The sequence below is a fragment of the Eutrigla gurnardus genome (assembly GCF_963514095.1).
Source record: "Eutrigla gurnardus genome assembly, chromosome: 9".
NCBI lineage: Eukaryota > Metazoa > Chordata > Actinopteri > Perciformes > Triglidae > Eutrigla > Eutrigla gurnardus.
This window is the reverse complement of record NC_139923.1, coordinates 7,762,253-7,777,426: the sequence shown is the minus strand read 5'-3', so window position 1 is coordinate 7,777,426 and position 15,174 is coordinate 7,762,253. Positions and strand designations below refer to the sequence as shown.

General features: G+C 41.7%; 1 protein-coding gene across 3 annotated transcripts; it reads left to right on the top strand.

Annotated features, from left to right (window-relative positions):
- Positions 1–5,689: 5,689 nt before the first annotated feature.
- On the top strand, positions 5,690–14,942 carry LOC311018069 (proton myo-inositol cotransporter-like). Of its 3 annotated transcripts, XR_014597678.1 has the most exons (12): positions 5,700–5,742; positions 7,240–7,709; positions 8,589–8,748; positions 9,626–9,834; positions 9,930–10,038; positions 10,152–10,315; positions 10,612–10,726; positions 10,941–11,066; positions 11,280–11,398; positions 11,716–11,868; positions 12,548–14,252; positions 14,351–14,942. XR_014597678.1 is itself a non-coding variant. In XM_084016824.1 (11 exons), exons 2-11 carry the CDS (start codon positions 7,271–7,273, stop codon positions 12,772–12,774), a joined length of 1,821 nt encoding a protein of 606 aa, XP_083872950.1. In that variant the 5' UTR covers positions 5,690–5,742; positions 7,243–7,270; the 3' UTR covers positions 12,775–14,942. The 3 variants fall into 3 exon arrangements, 2 of the variants coding, with proteins under 2 accessions (XP_083872950.1, XP_083872949.1); XM_084016824.1 differs by having other exon boundaries at positions 5,690–5,742; positions 7,243–7,709; positions 12,548–14,942; XM_084016823.1 differs by having other exon boundaries at positions 12,548–14,942.
- Positions 14,943–15,174: the final 232 nt, after the last annotated feature.

Genomic DNA, 15,174 nt, shown 5'->3' with positions numbered 1-15,174 from the left:
GGAAAGAATGCAGATGAGTGTGAAAAACAGACATGTGTCCACTGAGCAGCCAATTAAAAAGTAAATCAAAACTAGAGAAAACCACAGGGTGATGTCACACGACGCCAGAGCTAAACGCTGCATTAGCAGTATTGAACCTTTCAGTCTGCAGAAGTATGTTATGTTATGTTATGGACACTCAGCTACCTTTAAGGACGAAGGAGACACGGTGTGTTCAATGGACTTCTGTTGGGAGAGGACCCCTTCATGGACTGTGGGAAATGTGGTTTCATGGGGAATATTTCAGTAGTGTATTAATTCTGGAGTGATATTAGGGATTTAATTATCATCCAGGGTGGGGGTAGTGTTGCCGGCCTTATGGGTAACCTGCGTACCGGTATGTGAGGTGAGGTGTGATGGGAAGCGTAGTCTCCGGATGTGTGTGGATGTGAGAAGCCGCTGCTCCAGTGAAGTTGATGTACAAATGAGTGTTGTTAGCCAGCAGAAGTGTATTAGATGAGCTCAAGTTTACAGCCTCACAAGACTGCAGCGTTTGTCCTCTTGTAGACGACTCAATGAAAGCCTCTGGTTGGACGGTGAAGGATCTCTCCTGTCATTCTTCTGGTCGTGTCACCCGGACACTAGAAATGCGGGTCACCAGCTGAACGAGCAAAGGTCACGTTAGCATCCACAGCGTGCTCCCTACTAGGGTTCAGGGCCGATAAGCTGGAAAGGTAACACACCGTGACAACAGTGTTTACGGAGGCTTCTGGTTGGACTTATAGCAACACACGGCCACCACAAGATGGTGCTGTTTCACTGCTATCTGAAGTTATCTGAGGGCTTTATGATATCTGTAGGATGTATGTTTAGAATACAGTCTAAGGTTGTTTCTATATAGAAGTTACTCAGAATGGTTCAAGACTGATTCCATGATGATGTGATGTGAAACTATTTGAATTTGATAACTGCAGCAAAGTGACTGAGAGCAATGATTTTACACGTTTGAGTCCACTCCATGTTTTCAGCTTCTATCTTTTTTTTTTACATCCAACATTAAAGACAGAGACCAATCGTAAACGTAGACAGACTTTTGTCTTTTTATTGGAGGAACTGTTTTGGTGGTCTGATGATGTACTGTAGACACTGGAGATGTCTTTCAGCTGGGCACTTCCCAGAATGCTCTCTGCCAACTGGTCAGCTGGTTGCTCACAGCTGGAACAAAAAAAACTAACATGACAAAGGTGAACATGTGCTACAATGTGACTTGACATAGCATGAGTGTTCTTAAACAACGTTAACAAGCGAGGCAAAGGTTAGAGGAAATGTTTCCATGAACTAAGACACGCCCAGCAGACAGTTTGTCACGTACCTGTTTACCAGCGGGTGCAGACGGCAGCAGCTCTCATAAGCAGAAGTCTGGACATGTCTCTGGAGGAGAGCATCTTCTCTGGAGCTTAGATGCTCTGCTGCTTTGCTGCTGGTGAGGAGACAGACAGACTTCATAGACCTGGACCTGATGGACCTGAAGAGAAAGGACAAGAAGAACAGAAAACACTTAGAGCAGCAGTGAGGAGCAACGCTATTATATTCTGGAGGAAACTTACAGTATCTAGAGAGACATTTTACAGACGTGCGCTCACATAAAGTCACTGCAACATAATCAAGTTCACATACTTTGATGCCTCGCTGTGCTCGTCCAGGTTCTCTGTGGACACGTCGCTTCCCTCATCTTCATCTCTGGGCGCTTGGTCATCTTTCTCATCCTTTGGCTTCTTTATGAATGAAAAAAAAAACATTTCATTGATTTCTTAAATTGACTTCATGAAGAAAACAAAGGTAAATGTATTGTAATAATAATAATAATAATAATACAGTTATTCCTTACCTGGTTCTTCCATGTCAGTATCAAGGCATTGCTTCCCTCGTCTCTCTGGTCTGGTCCTGGGGGTCCTGAAGGTCTTGGGGTTCCTGGGGGTCTTCTTGCCAATTCGGGTCCGAGGCAGTGCGCAAGACAAGCAAATGGAATCCTACATACAAAATGAATGTAATTACACTGAACAAAAATATAAACGCAACACTTTTGTTTTTGCTCCCATTTTTTATGAGATGAACTCAAAGATCTAAAACATTTTCTACATACAAAAAAAAAAACATTTCTCTCAAACATTGTTCACAAATCTGTCTTAATTTGTGATAGTGAGCACTTCTCCTTTGCCGAGATAATCCATCCCACCTCACAGGTGTGGCATATCAAGATGCTGATTAGAGAGCATGATTATTGCACAGGTGTGCCTTAGACTGGCCACAATAAAAGGCCACTCTAAAACGTGCAGTTTTGTTTTATTGGGGGGGTCTGGGGGGTAAAAAAAACCAGTCAGTATCTGGTGTGACCACCATTTGCCTCATGCAGTGCAACACATCTCCTTCGCATAGAGTTGATCAGATTGTCGATTGTGGCCTGTGGAATGTTGGTCCACTCCTCTTCAATGGCTGTGCGAAGTTGCTAGATATTGGCAGGAACTGGTACACGCTGTCGTATACGCCGATCCAGAGCATCCCAAACATGCTCAATGGGTGACATGTCCGGTGAGTATGCTGGCCATGCAAGAACTGGGATGTTTTCAGCTTCCAAGAATTGTGTACAGATCCTTGCAACATGGGGGCGTGCATTACCTTGCTGCAACTTGAGGTGATGTTCATGGATGTATGGCACAACAATGGGCCTCAGGATCTCATCACGGTATCTCTGTGCATTCACAATGCCATCAATAAAATGCACCTGTGTTCTTCGTCCATAACAGATGCCTGCCCATACCATAACCCCACCACCACCATGGGCCACTCGATCCACAACATTGACATCAGCAAAGCGCTCACCCACACGACGCCACACACGCTGTCTGCCATCTGCCCTGAACAATGTAAACCGAGATTCATCCGTGAAGAGAACACCTCTCCAACGTGCCAGACGCCATTGAATGTGAGCATTTGCCCACTCAAGTCTGTTACGGCGACGAGCTGGAGTCAGGTCAAGACCCCGATGAGGACGACGAGCATGCAGTTGAGCTTCCCCGAGACGGTTCCTGACAGTTTGTGCAGAAATTGTTTGGTTATGCAAACCAATTGTTTCAGCAGCTGTCTGAGTGGCTGGTCTCAGACGATCTTGGAGGTGAACCTGCTGGATGTGGAGGTCCTGGGCTGGTGGTCTGCACGTGGTCTGCGGTTGTGAGGCTGGTTGGATGTACTGCCAAATTCTCTGAAACACCTTTGGAGACGGCTTATGGTGGAGAAATGAACATTCAATTCACGAGCAACGGCTCTGGTGGACATTCCTGCTGTCAGCATGCCAATTGCACACTCCCTCAAAACTTGCTACATCTGTGGCATTTTGCTGTGTGATACAACTGAACATTTTAGAGTGGCCTTTTATTGTGGGCAGTATAAGGCACACCTGTGCAATAATCATGCTGTCTAATCAGCATCTTGATATGCCACACCTGTGAGGTGGGATGGATTATCTCGGCAAAAGAGAAGTGCTCACTATCACACATTTAGACAGATTTGTGAACAATATTTGAGAGAAATGGTTATTTTGTGTATGTAGAAAATGTTTTAGATCTTTGAGTTCATCTCATAAAAAATGGGAGCAAAAACAATAGTGTTGCGTTTATATTTTTGTTCAGTGTAGTTTAAAGGCCAGGTGCATAAAGAATACAAATCGTAACATAATCATAAATCATGCTTGTCTTGAAAAAAAAAGTGAGACAATGCTTTCATTGTTTTCATGACGTGTGGTGATGATGATATTTGTCTTGAAGAGGAGATTTTTAAGGTGACATTTGTCAACAATATCCTATTCACAGGGAGACACACACACACACACACGCACACACACACCAACTCATGAACTGTTTAATCCTGTATAAACTCAAATGAAATGATCTCTTATGTTCCTTTGGAACCCTCACCCTTTTTTCAAGACATTTCTGTTTCAAATGAAGACAGAATCAGGAGTGCTCCTCATTGTTCTTTTATTTTCTTAACACTGAATGACTGTGCAAGAGCAAACATTTCATAATGTAATAGAGCACATAACCCCAGATAATCAGTTCATTTTTTATTTTTATTTTATTCTCACAATCACAGAGGGAGGAGATATATTGACCAACATATGCAGACAGTTCCAGGAAGTTTGGCTTCTTACCAGAAAATTTAGACTTATGTATGTCAAATTTGGATAAAATAATTAACAACCATATAAAACTGAGAATTTAGTTTTTTATCATATCCAGCATAAATTAAACTAGGGGTAAATATGATCACTGATAAAGCGTGCCAGTCTGCTCCAAAGTTGTGCAGGCAAGACCAAAATAAATGAACCAAGGTTTCGTTGACAGAGACACAGTGGGTACAGTTCACATCAATGTCCTTCTTAAGCCTTTGTATATAATGATTAGATGGGTAAAATCTATGAAGCATTTTAAATGAGATCTCTTTGACCTTGTTGGTTAAAAAAAACGTATTAGGTAGTAGCCAGACTTTTTCCAAATTAATATTTCCAACAAATGTAGACTAGTAGGATAAAGCAGAGGGTGAACTTACAATATCTTGTTGAAGTAGTTGACGAATAAACTTGTTTTTATTTTTATTATTACTGCAGCCTGATCTGCCTTGTATTCCGCTTGACACCAATATGCACCAGTACCCACACAGATCTGACAGAAGCCCATCACCTGTGTCCTGTTTGCTGTATTTCTATTAAAAGTGTCTCTCCGACTGAACTGTAAACCGACGAGACAGGAGCTTATGGCAAGTCGTTTTATCATTAAATAGCTAGACTGGATATGTATTGCAGATATCTGCAATACTCATTAAATAGCTAGACTGGATATGTATTGCAGATATCTGTAATTCAATTCCTCCTAGTCAAAAAGAACATTTCAGATATCCACAATGACATTCTGGATATCTAGAATGAACATTCTGGATATCTGCAATTTAATTCTTAATAGGAAAAACTCCCATTTCAGATATCTTCAATCCAATTGTTACTAGTCATAATTTTCATTTCAGATATCCAAAACGAAAAACTATTCCAGATATCCAGAACGTAATTTTGAATATCCAAAAATACATTGTGACCAGTAGAAATGTCGTTATGGATATCCACAATTCATATTATGACTAGTAGAAATGTAATTTCAGATATCTACAATTAGAATTATGACTAGGAACAATACAATTGCAGATATCCATAAAAGTATTGTTGATATCTGTTGACAGGTAGACAGGACGCCATTTTTAAAAATTTAAAATTATGACATAGTAACAATTGGATTGAAGATATCTGAAATGGGAGTTTTTCCTAGTAAGAATTCAATTGCAGATATCCAGAATGTTCATTCTAGATATCCAGAATGTAATTGTGGATATCTGAAATTGAAAGCCCAATACACATGAATGGCAAAAGTGACGTCATTTGTCCTAGGAAGAATGTATTGTGGATATCTTTAATTACCATTTCTGCTAGTCGGAGAAATGCTATTATGGATATCTAAAATATAATTACAGATAGCAGTGTGGTTCGATTAAATGTTAAAACGGCTTGCCACAGTAGCTGGAATCTGCGCATGTCACCCAACCGAAACGTAAATGGGCGTGTTCCTCCTGTAAGGCAACATGATCATGTGATCCAGCCAAACTTCCCTTTTGTTGAAGCGGAGTCGGACGCTAAGGACGCCTGCTGCAATGCTATGCTAGGTATGATATTCACGACATATAATGTATCATAAGAAGAGATAATACGAAGGTGTGTGATCGTCGATGTTATGTGCCAGCGTGTAGATGAATCTTTGTCAGCTGTTCAGGGACAAAGGCGGAAGCTGCTCATGATGGACATACATTTGTTTCCTTAACTTGAGCAGTGGTTTCAGCGTGTGCCAATCAGGTGTCAATCAGGTGCCAATCAGGTGCCAATTAGGTGCCAATTAGGTGCCAGTCACACACCTGTGACTGGCATACACCTGCCAGCCTTTGAAGCTCAAATTGAGAGTGAATACCAACAGAAGAACATTGCAGGGGATTTTGGCACATTTCTTTGGGCCACTTCCAACACAGTTAGCTGTGAATGCATGGTCCTTACAGTTGTACCTCGTTGTAAAGGTGACTAATCAGGCTTTCCAATGATATAAAATACACAACTAATTGGTATTATTAAAGGGGAGGAATAATCGACCGAAATAACGTTTCATTTTTTTTATTTTGAGGTGTTTATGCCACCCGTCGGAGCAGCAACCTTCATTGTAAAACTGGAAATACATGTACTTATATAAACAGCTTGGTGAGTTACTGATGATCATAATTCAAACAGCTTTGGGCTCTAACAGTCTAAATAGAAGGGCTAAAAATGTTATATTGGTTGGCCCCAGGTATGCCGAATTACCGAGAAGATAAACATATTGTATGATGTGTTTTTATTAATGAAACAGTTACTGATAAACAAGGATTTATTACAAATATATATATTTTGAACGGAGTTTGGCGCTGCGCTCTGGAGAATGTGTAAAACGAGATGTTTCTAAAAAAGTGACTGAAACATGATTCGGAATGCAGTTGAGACAAATTATTTATGAAATATAAATGTATATTTTTTGTACATTACAAGTTGCGAGACACATTTTGGAGTGTTTGCTTCGTCTCGAGTCAGGTCATGTGACCAGCACGGAAATCTGTGACTCCCAGCTGAACAGAGCCTGATTTCAACTTAAAATACTATTAATAATTTTTAGCCTGGTATATAGCTTGTATTCAGTTTTTTTGTGAGTGACAATGAGTAAACTGGGTCAAGTCATTTTGACATAAATCCATTTTTGTCAGAAAAACTCTAAAATAATAGATATGTCTCTTTGAGACCACAAATTCAGGTAGCATTTACATTTATGTAGATTATTCCATATGTTAATATTAACTAGTGTGTTTGTATCTTTTGTAATGTGTATGCCGAGGTATTTAACGACTATAATATCCCTTTTTAAAGGGATATTATGAATAGTTGTCAGAGGCGAGTTATGAATGGGGAGTATTTCAAGTTTTTTAAGGTTTAATCTTAAACCAGATGCTCTAAAAGACAAATCAATAGCATTTAGGACTTTTGGGATTCGGTTCCTATTTTTCATGAATATGGTTGTGTCGTCTGCCCGTTGACTGACTGACTGCCTGACTGATGTTAACTCCTGGTGTCCCCCTTAATGTGTCCAGCAGCCACGATGAAGAACACAGTGTGGAGCACATGAGCGACTCCATGTTCAGCAGGAGAACGAAGCCGGCGGACGACGGAGAGCAGAGTCTCATCGGGCCTCCGTCCGCCACCGGTGGGCATCTCCTGGACCCAGATGCCTCCACGTCGGGCTTCGTCTATGTGCTGGCGTTCTTCTCCGCCCTGGGGGGCTTCCTCTTCGGGTATGACACCGGGGTGGTCTCCGGGGCGATGCTGCTCCTGAAGGAGGAGATGAACCTGGACTCTCTGTGGCAGGAGCTGCTGGTGTCCAGCACCGTGGGGGCCGCGGCGCTCTCCGCCCTGGCCGGAGGCTACATGAACGGCTGGCTGGGGCGCCGCGTCTGCATACTCCTGGCCAGTTTGGTCTTCAGCATCGGTGGCATCATCTTAGCTGTCGCCCCGGACAAGGTGGTTCTCCTCGTGGGCCGGATCATCGTCGGCTTGGGCATCGGTGAGTTGGTTTGGAGAAAATGAAAAATGTGTAATAGTGACACATATCGTCTTTATCCATCCAGCTAAAGTAAGTTTAATATTGAGCTATAAGACTTATATCAAAAAATATAAATATTACTCAGCGTGACCTGTTGGTTTAGATGATGAGGCCTGTATTTATTTCTCCTTTCTCTATTGGGTTAATTTTGCACTAAAGGTCTTAAATAAATGAGAAATCAAGTCGAGTTTTCAATTCACTCAGAAGTGACAACAATAGGCTATATTGTGTGCTTTATTTATAGACTCTTTATCTGTAGAACTCACAGAAATGTCCTGTATCGTGATGTACATCGTGAGGAAGATATGTAATCACCTTCATCAGGATAGAAGGTTTTGGCCTAAATCAGAAACTCATCATATCATCATAAACATGGACAAATGATACGCAACGATTCCCTCTCAGTTCCAGCGTTTTTTACAGTTTCAACCTGTATGTCATGTATTTATATTTCTATTACACTCCTGATGGGCTTTTCCGGTCCGACTCCAACCAGTGGCTTTTATTTGCCTGAAAGGAAACTCATCTGCAGACATTTCCACGTAACAGCTCAGAGCCGAACCCAAACATGAAGCAACTTGTAGCCAAGAAAAGATGCCAAGCATCTGGCTCGGAGAAATGAAATTAGAGAGAAAACCAAATAGCTTATACGTTTTTTGTTTTGTTTGTTGCACTTTTTCCTGAAATCACATCACCATTTTCTATCTGAAAGATTTGCTGGTATTCACCAGCTTGTTCACATTTTAAAAATATATAAAATATTCTCATTTTGCGGTGTAAGCGTGGGTTCTCTCTGGGTTCTCCAGCTTCCTCCCACAGTCTTTCTTGTCTTCCCATCAGGCATTGCCTCTATGACAGTTCCTGTATACATCGCCGAAGTGTCCCCCCCTCACAAGAGAGGTCAGCTGGTTACTGTGAACTCTCTCTTCATCACCGGCGGCCAGTTCATCGCCAGCGTGATCGATGGAGTGTTCAGCTACATGAGCCACGACGGCTGGAGGTACGCCTCGGCTCACTACGCCGTCTTCTCTGCTGGCAGCTTTCCATAACAGATGCTAACTATGTTTGTTTACCTTCTCTCTGCACGGCCCATATTGGCCTGCACATTCGTTTGCGGTTATCTAGTATCAGTCAATCAAATGGAAAGATAATATCATTCGACAATCTGGCAGTTTGATAATGATAAAAAAAGTTAAAAAAAATTAAAAGCTAACCATAATAGTAGAAAAAAGTATAAATTTAAAATCTAGATTAAAGAAATAACAATAAAATTGAATACAATTATACAACTTAAATACAATAAAATAAGTGATTCATTCAATTACAATAACATGAAATAAAGTTGTACAACTAAAATAAAATAAATAATTCATAAAAATTGTTCAGGAAAAGCACAGCTAAAATACAATAAAATTATGTTTAAAAATGCATGGGCCTGGCTGAATACGGTATGTAGGTTATAGGTCAAGGTATCAGGGTTGCAGTTACAGTGTTTGTCCACCAGAGAGCACAGAAGAGTTAATTTTGCACCTGTCAGACATCTTGGTCACAACTCTTTATTTTGGCTGATATAATGTTTCCAAAGTTTTAAACCATCTGAGCTCATCCTAAAATGTCCAGTTTTGCTCAGCTCTCGTTCTGTGCACTCAAACAGGATCATAAATGGACTGGACCTTAAAAAGGCCACAATGACTCTAACAAAGCCAAATTCAATCCTTGCCTGTGTGTCTTTTCTGCCCCGATTCATGAGGTTCATGCAACCCAAAATCAACTTCCTCTCCAAGAACCCCGGGCGTCTCAAGACCCCCGGGCGATGTCCCTTGCAGCAGGAGCCGATGTCACCCCTTCAGTCAGTCCTGTTCTCTCCATACTCGTAGGTTCATGCTGGGTTTGTCCGTTGTACCTGCACTGCTTCAGTTGGTTGGCTTCCTCTTCCTGCCGGAGAGCCCCCGTTGGCTCCTCCAGAAGGGCCGGGCCGAGGAGGCCCGCCAGGCTCTCAGCCGGATCAGAGGAGGCCAGAGCGTTGACGAGGAATACGACACCATCAGAGCCAGCATCGAGGACGAGGAGAAAGAGGCGGGCGGAGGTGAAAGGAAATCATCCAGATGTGACATTGATAGCAAAACATGAATAAGAAGTCCCAGGAACAGGAGTTTGACTTGTAATACATCTGTTCTTTAGGTGGCCTTGTTATTCTGCGGATGCTGCGCCACGGTACGACTCGAAGGGCTCTCGTCGTTGGCTGCGGCCTCCAGATGTTTCAGCAGCTGTCTGGGATAAACACCGTCATGTAGGTCATCCGTTTGTATTGTAATAGCTCCCGTCGGTGTTAAAGCCCCGACCCGTCCAACTGGAAACGGGCGTTTTTCATCCTCATTACGGCTTCTCCTCGCTCACGTCCAGGTACTACAGTGCAACCATTCTGCAGATGGCGGGGGTGCGGGACGTTAAACAGGCCATCTGGTTGGCCGCTGTCACGTCTGCTACCAACTTTGTGTTCACCTTGGTTGGAGTCTGGCTGGTGGAGAGAGTGGGCCGCCGGAAGCTCACCCTGGGGAGTCTGTTAGGTTAGTCATTTGCATGTTTCCAGTCATTTATTGATTAGTTTTATTGGTTTTTTTTTAACCTTGGGTAGCTGATTAAAAAGCAATTTGTATACAAATCTATAACAGAGTAGAATAATGATCTTGCTTGCAGTAATTTCATATTTTACTGACAGTAATGTCTCTGTTATAGATTTGTCTAGTGTAAGTTATTGATCTTATTCAGAGGGACACACATTGGACTGTAGGCTACAACGTCTTTCTCTTTAAGTTCTGTCTTATTCATCATTTGTTTCATGTGTTTACTTTTTGTGACGCAGGTACCGGTCTGAGTCTGACTCTGTTGGCAGTCGGGTTCCTGTTGTCGGCCCAGTATTCTCCACCCGTCAGCCTCCACCCGGTCGACTCTCAAAACTCCACCTGCAGACTCTACGGGTGAGTTTTTGGTACAACGGTCTTCAATGTCTGATTGTTCAGTGAAAACCTGCTGCTTGCTCTACGACTCTGAATCACAAACTCTCGAGTGGAAGTTTCCATCACGTGTGATGAAACCACATAAACAGCACTTAAGTTTAGCTATATATGACTCCCGGGGGCGTACCCGAGGTGTGATCATTTGAGAGGTTTTACTCTCAGCTCCGTCCTCCAGGTCCTGTGAACTCTGCATGTTGGATCCAGACTGTGGATTCTGTTACCGTGAAAACGGCACCGGAGTGTACGAGTCCTCCTGCGTGCCCGTCGGTCAGTCGTCCACGGATCAAGCTGCCTGGGGAAGGTCGGACACGCTTTTTTACCCTGTGTGTGTGTGAGACACAAAAAGTTTGCTCTCGGCATCCTTAAAGTTGAAGCTAAATTAAATCTTTGTTGAATACAGAAATAAAAACACCATAGAAGATTTATTTTGCTGGAATATCAAGATTGAACTGAAATGGTTTTATCGACAAAAGCTGCTATTTTGATTTTGTTTTCAAATGTTTCTTCCATCCAGGTGTTGGAACCGAACGGAGGCAGCCGGCAGCCCGATCTGGGCCTACAACTACTGTCCAACCTCCTACTCCTGGGTCGTCCTCATGGGCCTCATCCTCTACCTCGCATCCTTCGCTCCAGGTCTGAAACCACGACCATCTCACCTCCGTCTTCCTGTGAATATCTCTTTTTATGTTTCCATATTTAAAAAAACAAAAAAAAGATGGAAGATGGTGGCTTGAAAGAAATCACGATTGTACGATAAGTTTACAACTAAAAAGCATGAAAATGTCAGCTTCGTGACAGGAAGCAGTTGCCAGGGAAAGCAGATGCTTGTTTTCTATTGTATCCTAAAACTTGGCACATCCTTCGAACAAACACCTGAAACAACAATGATTGTGTGTCTGATCAGCTGATGTATTCTCACGCCCCGGGTGTAATCCCTCTCTGTGTGGTAGGTATGGGCACCATGCCCTGGACGGTGAACTCTGAGATCTACCCGCTGTGGGCCCGCAGCACCGGCAACGCCTGCTCAGCCGGGGTCAACTGGACCTTCAACGTCCTGGTGTCCCTGACCTTCCTCCACGTCGCTCACTATCTGACCTATTACGGTAAGGTGGCTCTTCCAAGTCAGGTGAGACCTTTTTAATGAGAAAAACACGTGTTTTTGCTGCTTTGAAAGTAGATTTAATCTTCAATGTATTGTTCCAATTTCAATTTCATACTAGACCTTTTTAAAGATAGAAATGTAAGAATATGTAGTCAATGAAAGCGTTTCCTGCAACCAGAAGGAGTCTTTCAGTATTTTTTTCTTACATAACCAGGCGTGGTCACTATAAACACCATCTTGTTTCTATCAGCAGACGGTAGCGACGGAGATGAGATGATCTTCAACTGATTGAATGAAAAATGTGTATCCTGTACACACCGAATATAATACTATATTAATATTTAATCATAGAATATATTGACTAAAATTCAATCTGTCAAAGTTGAGAAAGACACTGCAGTCAGTGACTGTTCATATTACTTTAATTAAATTAAATTTGAAAACATGTAGAGTTGTTGCATTGCCAAAAATTACTTTTACGTTTTGATCTTGAAAATAGGACAAATTTAAAATGATAAAAAAAAAAAAAAAAATCATGATGAGGCGGTGCTCTTAGCTTAAGAAAATGTGGTCTTTTATGTAGCGTTCATCAAAGTAAGTTACTCCTCTGAGGTTGCCAGTTTTGTTTAGGATTTTAATTCATCCATAACGGTAAGAGTGTGTGTTCTTCTGTCCTCCAGGGGCGTTCTTCATGTACACGGGCCTGGTGGTGCTGGGTCTGGTCTTCGTGCAGGCCTGCCTCCCAGAGACCAAGGGCCTGCAGCTGGAGGACGTCGATAACCTGTTCACCGGCCCGCTCTGCTCCTGTGGAGCCTCTTCGCCCAATGACAGTGGAGAAGTCCAGTACACCCGGGTAAACGGCAGCAACGCCCCCCCCTCTGACAGCGGTGCCTCAGACGTAGAGTAGACTGGGCAGGTGCTCTCCGCTGATTGGCTACAGCTGGCTGACTTTCCCCTCACCCATCATCTGTCTGTCTGGTTATCTTGGTTTTCTCTCCTCTGGGAAGCAAACTGAGATTTAAGGTGAACTTTTGGGGAATAACTTTTGTTTTTCCAGCTAGTAGAATTTTAGAAACTTCTTTCTTTTGTTTTTTTTTGTTTTTTTCAATGAATTCAAAAACCCAGGGACCTGAGGCCTGTACTGTGACGCGGGTTCAACGTATCCAGGATATCTTTAGGTTATCCAGTTTAACTACTCCCTAACAAAGAAAATCTCACTAAACTAAACTACTCAATCAACCAGGGTTTCTCAGTCTGGCTGTGAGTGCGTTCACATAAAAGGGGTTTGCAGTCAAGTCTACTGTCAGCAGAGTGGCATATTCTAAAAATGAAGAGTGAACTATAATATTAGACAAAAATGAAGCTGTAAACACACGATCCAGACTTGGAGTAGCCAGGATGCAGGTATAGACGTATAATACTTATTTTATCACCCACAGCAACATAAAAGTACCGGCAGCCACGTAACGCAGGGCAACGCAGAGACTGTGATGCACTGCAACGTCAGCTGAAGAATCTAACATAAGTTCATATATTATATGAATATATGACGAGGGAACGTATTCTGATTTACATCACCGGGGCAGAAATGATGAGGCTTAATAACGCCATGAGAATTAACATTAATCTAGTATAATACGAACATGAAGCCAGTTGTAGTCGGATCTACGGAGCTCTAGATGCAGCAGTGATATTATAAGCCTATTAATTCACACATTCACTAATGTATTTATCTGTCCCTTCTGCATCTGGCAGTTAAACTGTTTCTTGTAATCTGGATTATGACTTTGCCTTCTTCTTATATGTGTAATATAACTCACAATCCCCACATGGTTGATCAGTAGGCTGCGCTTTTACACGAGTTGGTCTCTTATCTCGACATCACCCGCTCTGGAGCAGGTTAATTGTGCAGAACCAGTTACCATGGTGATCTTCCAGAGTTAAAGCTGAAGTTACCTCACTTACCTGCTTGGTAGTGCAGGTCTCTGGTTGCTGATTCACTGTTTCATCAGCCTTTGTCTCTTCATTGCACCGGCAAGAATGCGTTTGTATCGTAGCCTTAAATATCTGTAGTTTTACAGATAACACAAACTCTATTCATCTCTGTCCTTATCTGTACATTTTCTCCTTCAAAACACATTCCTGTGAGAAACAATTACTAACATGGGTTTAATATTTTAATATGTGCTCGTGTAAAACATGGGTTCATGCTATTGTTTGCACAATGGGAGAGATTGCACTTTAAAAACCAAAACAATGTTTTTAGGTCTGGTTTGCTCGAACGAGCTTCTATAATCTTCTCAAAACATTTTCTAGCAAGGTTCGGAAATCAGCCCAGCACACTATGGAGCGGTGGGGTCCGACGGTGCCATAGCCTATATAAATGTAAGTACTGCATCAATGTGCTACTAATAACTAATATGCTAAACGGTGTGAAATATGGCTGTTTGTATGTTCAATGTTGAATTTCTTTGTTTTCACAGCTCAGATAACGGTGACCAAGTATCCCTGAACAACTTCACACAAAGCATCTTAGTTCACAACGTTTGGTAAACTCATCTCTTTATAACAGTGCACGCTGGAAATGTCCACTCATGCAACTGTTCCATTCAAAATGTGTTGTTGAAGAACTCTGCATTTCATTTCAATGTTTCTGGTACACTAAGGACGTCTGGTCCAAACGGAAACGTTTCTGACCAATGAAACGTTTGGAAATGGCACAAAAACATTTATATTTATGGTGACAAAAAATATATAACATTTATAACATTGGAATTTTGTGGTTATGGATCCATACTCTTTTCACATGATATCCTATTTAATAAAGAAATAGGATAGAATGAATGCTAGTGAATGATGTAATTATTAATCATTATATCCCATGTAATAAAGAAATGGGATGTATTGTGAAAGTATTGTGGGTGGCAGTGATATCAACTGGTATTTTGTCATATAAATCTTATTGATTACCAGCCTGTGTGAGAAATTATTGCATTTTGTTTTGGAAAATGTTCAGGTAATGAAAATATTGACTATTTTTGTACTTGTACGTATTTATCCTCAGGGAATAAAGCGCATGGATTCACTTAACCCAAAAAGAAATGAGTGTCATTTTGTCGTTACGTGGAATGTCGTACGCTAACGCACAGTGAAGTAATTTCAGCCGTCTGACAGTATTATACAAAATGTCTTGAAGTAGAACAAAAGCGATGCAAAATGTGTTAGTGTTAGCTGTTTTGTAAAGCAACCTTTATTAGGGTGTGAAGGCAAATTTCCCTCAAACTATATGGAAAAAGAAGAATTTATA

Coding starts and splice junctions, on each gene's coding strand:
- LOC311018069 (XM_084016824.1), top strand. CDS start 7,271: ATGAGCGACTCCATGTTCAGCAGGAGAACGAAGCCGGCGGACGACGGA. Junction 11,067..11,279: donor GATCAAGCTGCCTGGGGAAG/GTCGGACACGCT, acceptor TCTTCCATCCAG/GTGTTGGAACCGAACGGAGG. Junction 11,869..12,547: donor TCACTATCTGACCTATTACG/GTAAGGTGGCTC, acceptor TCTGTCCTCCAG/GGGCGTTCTTCATGTACACG.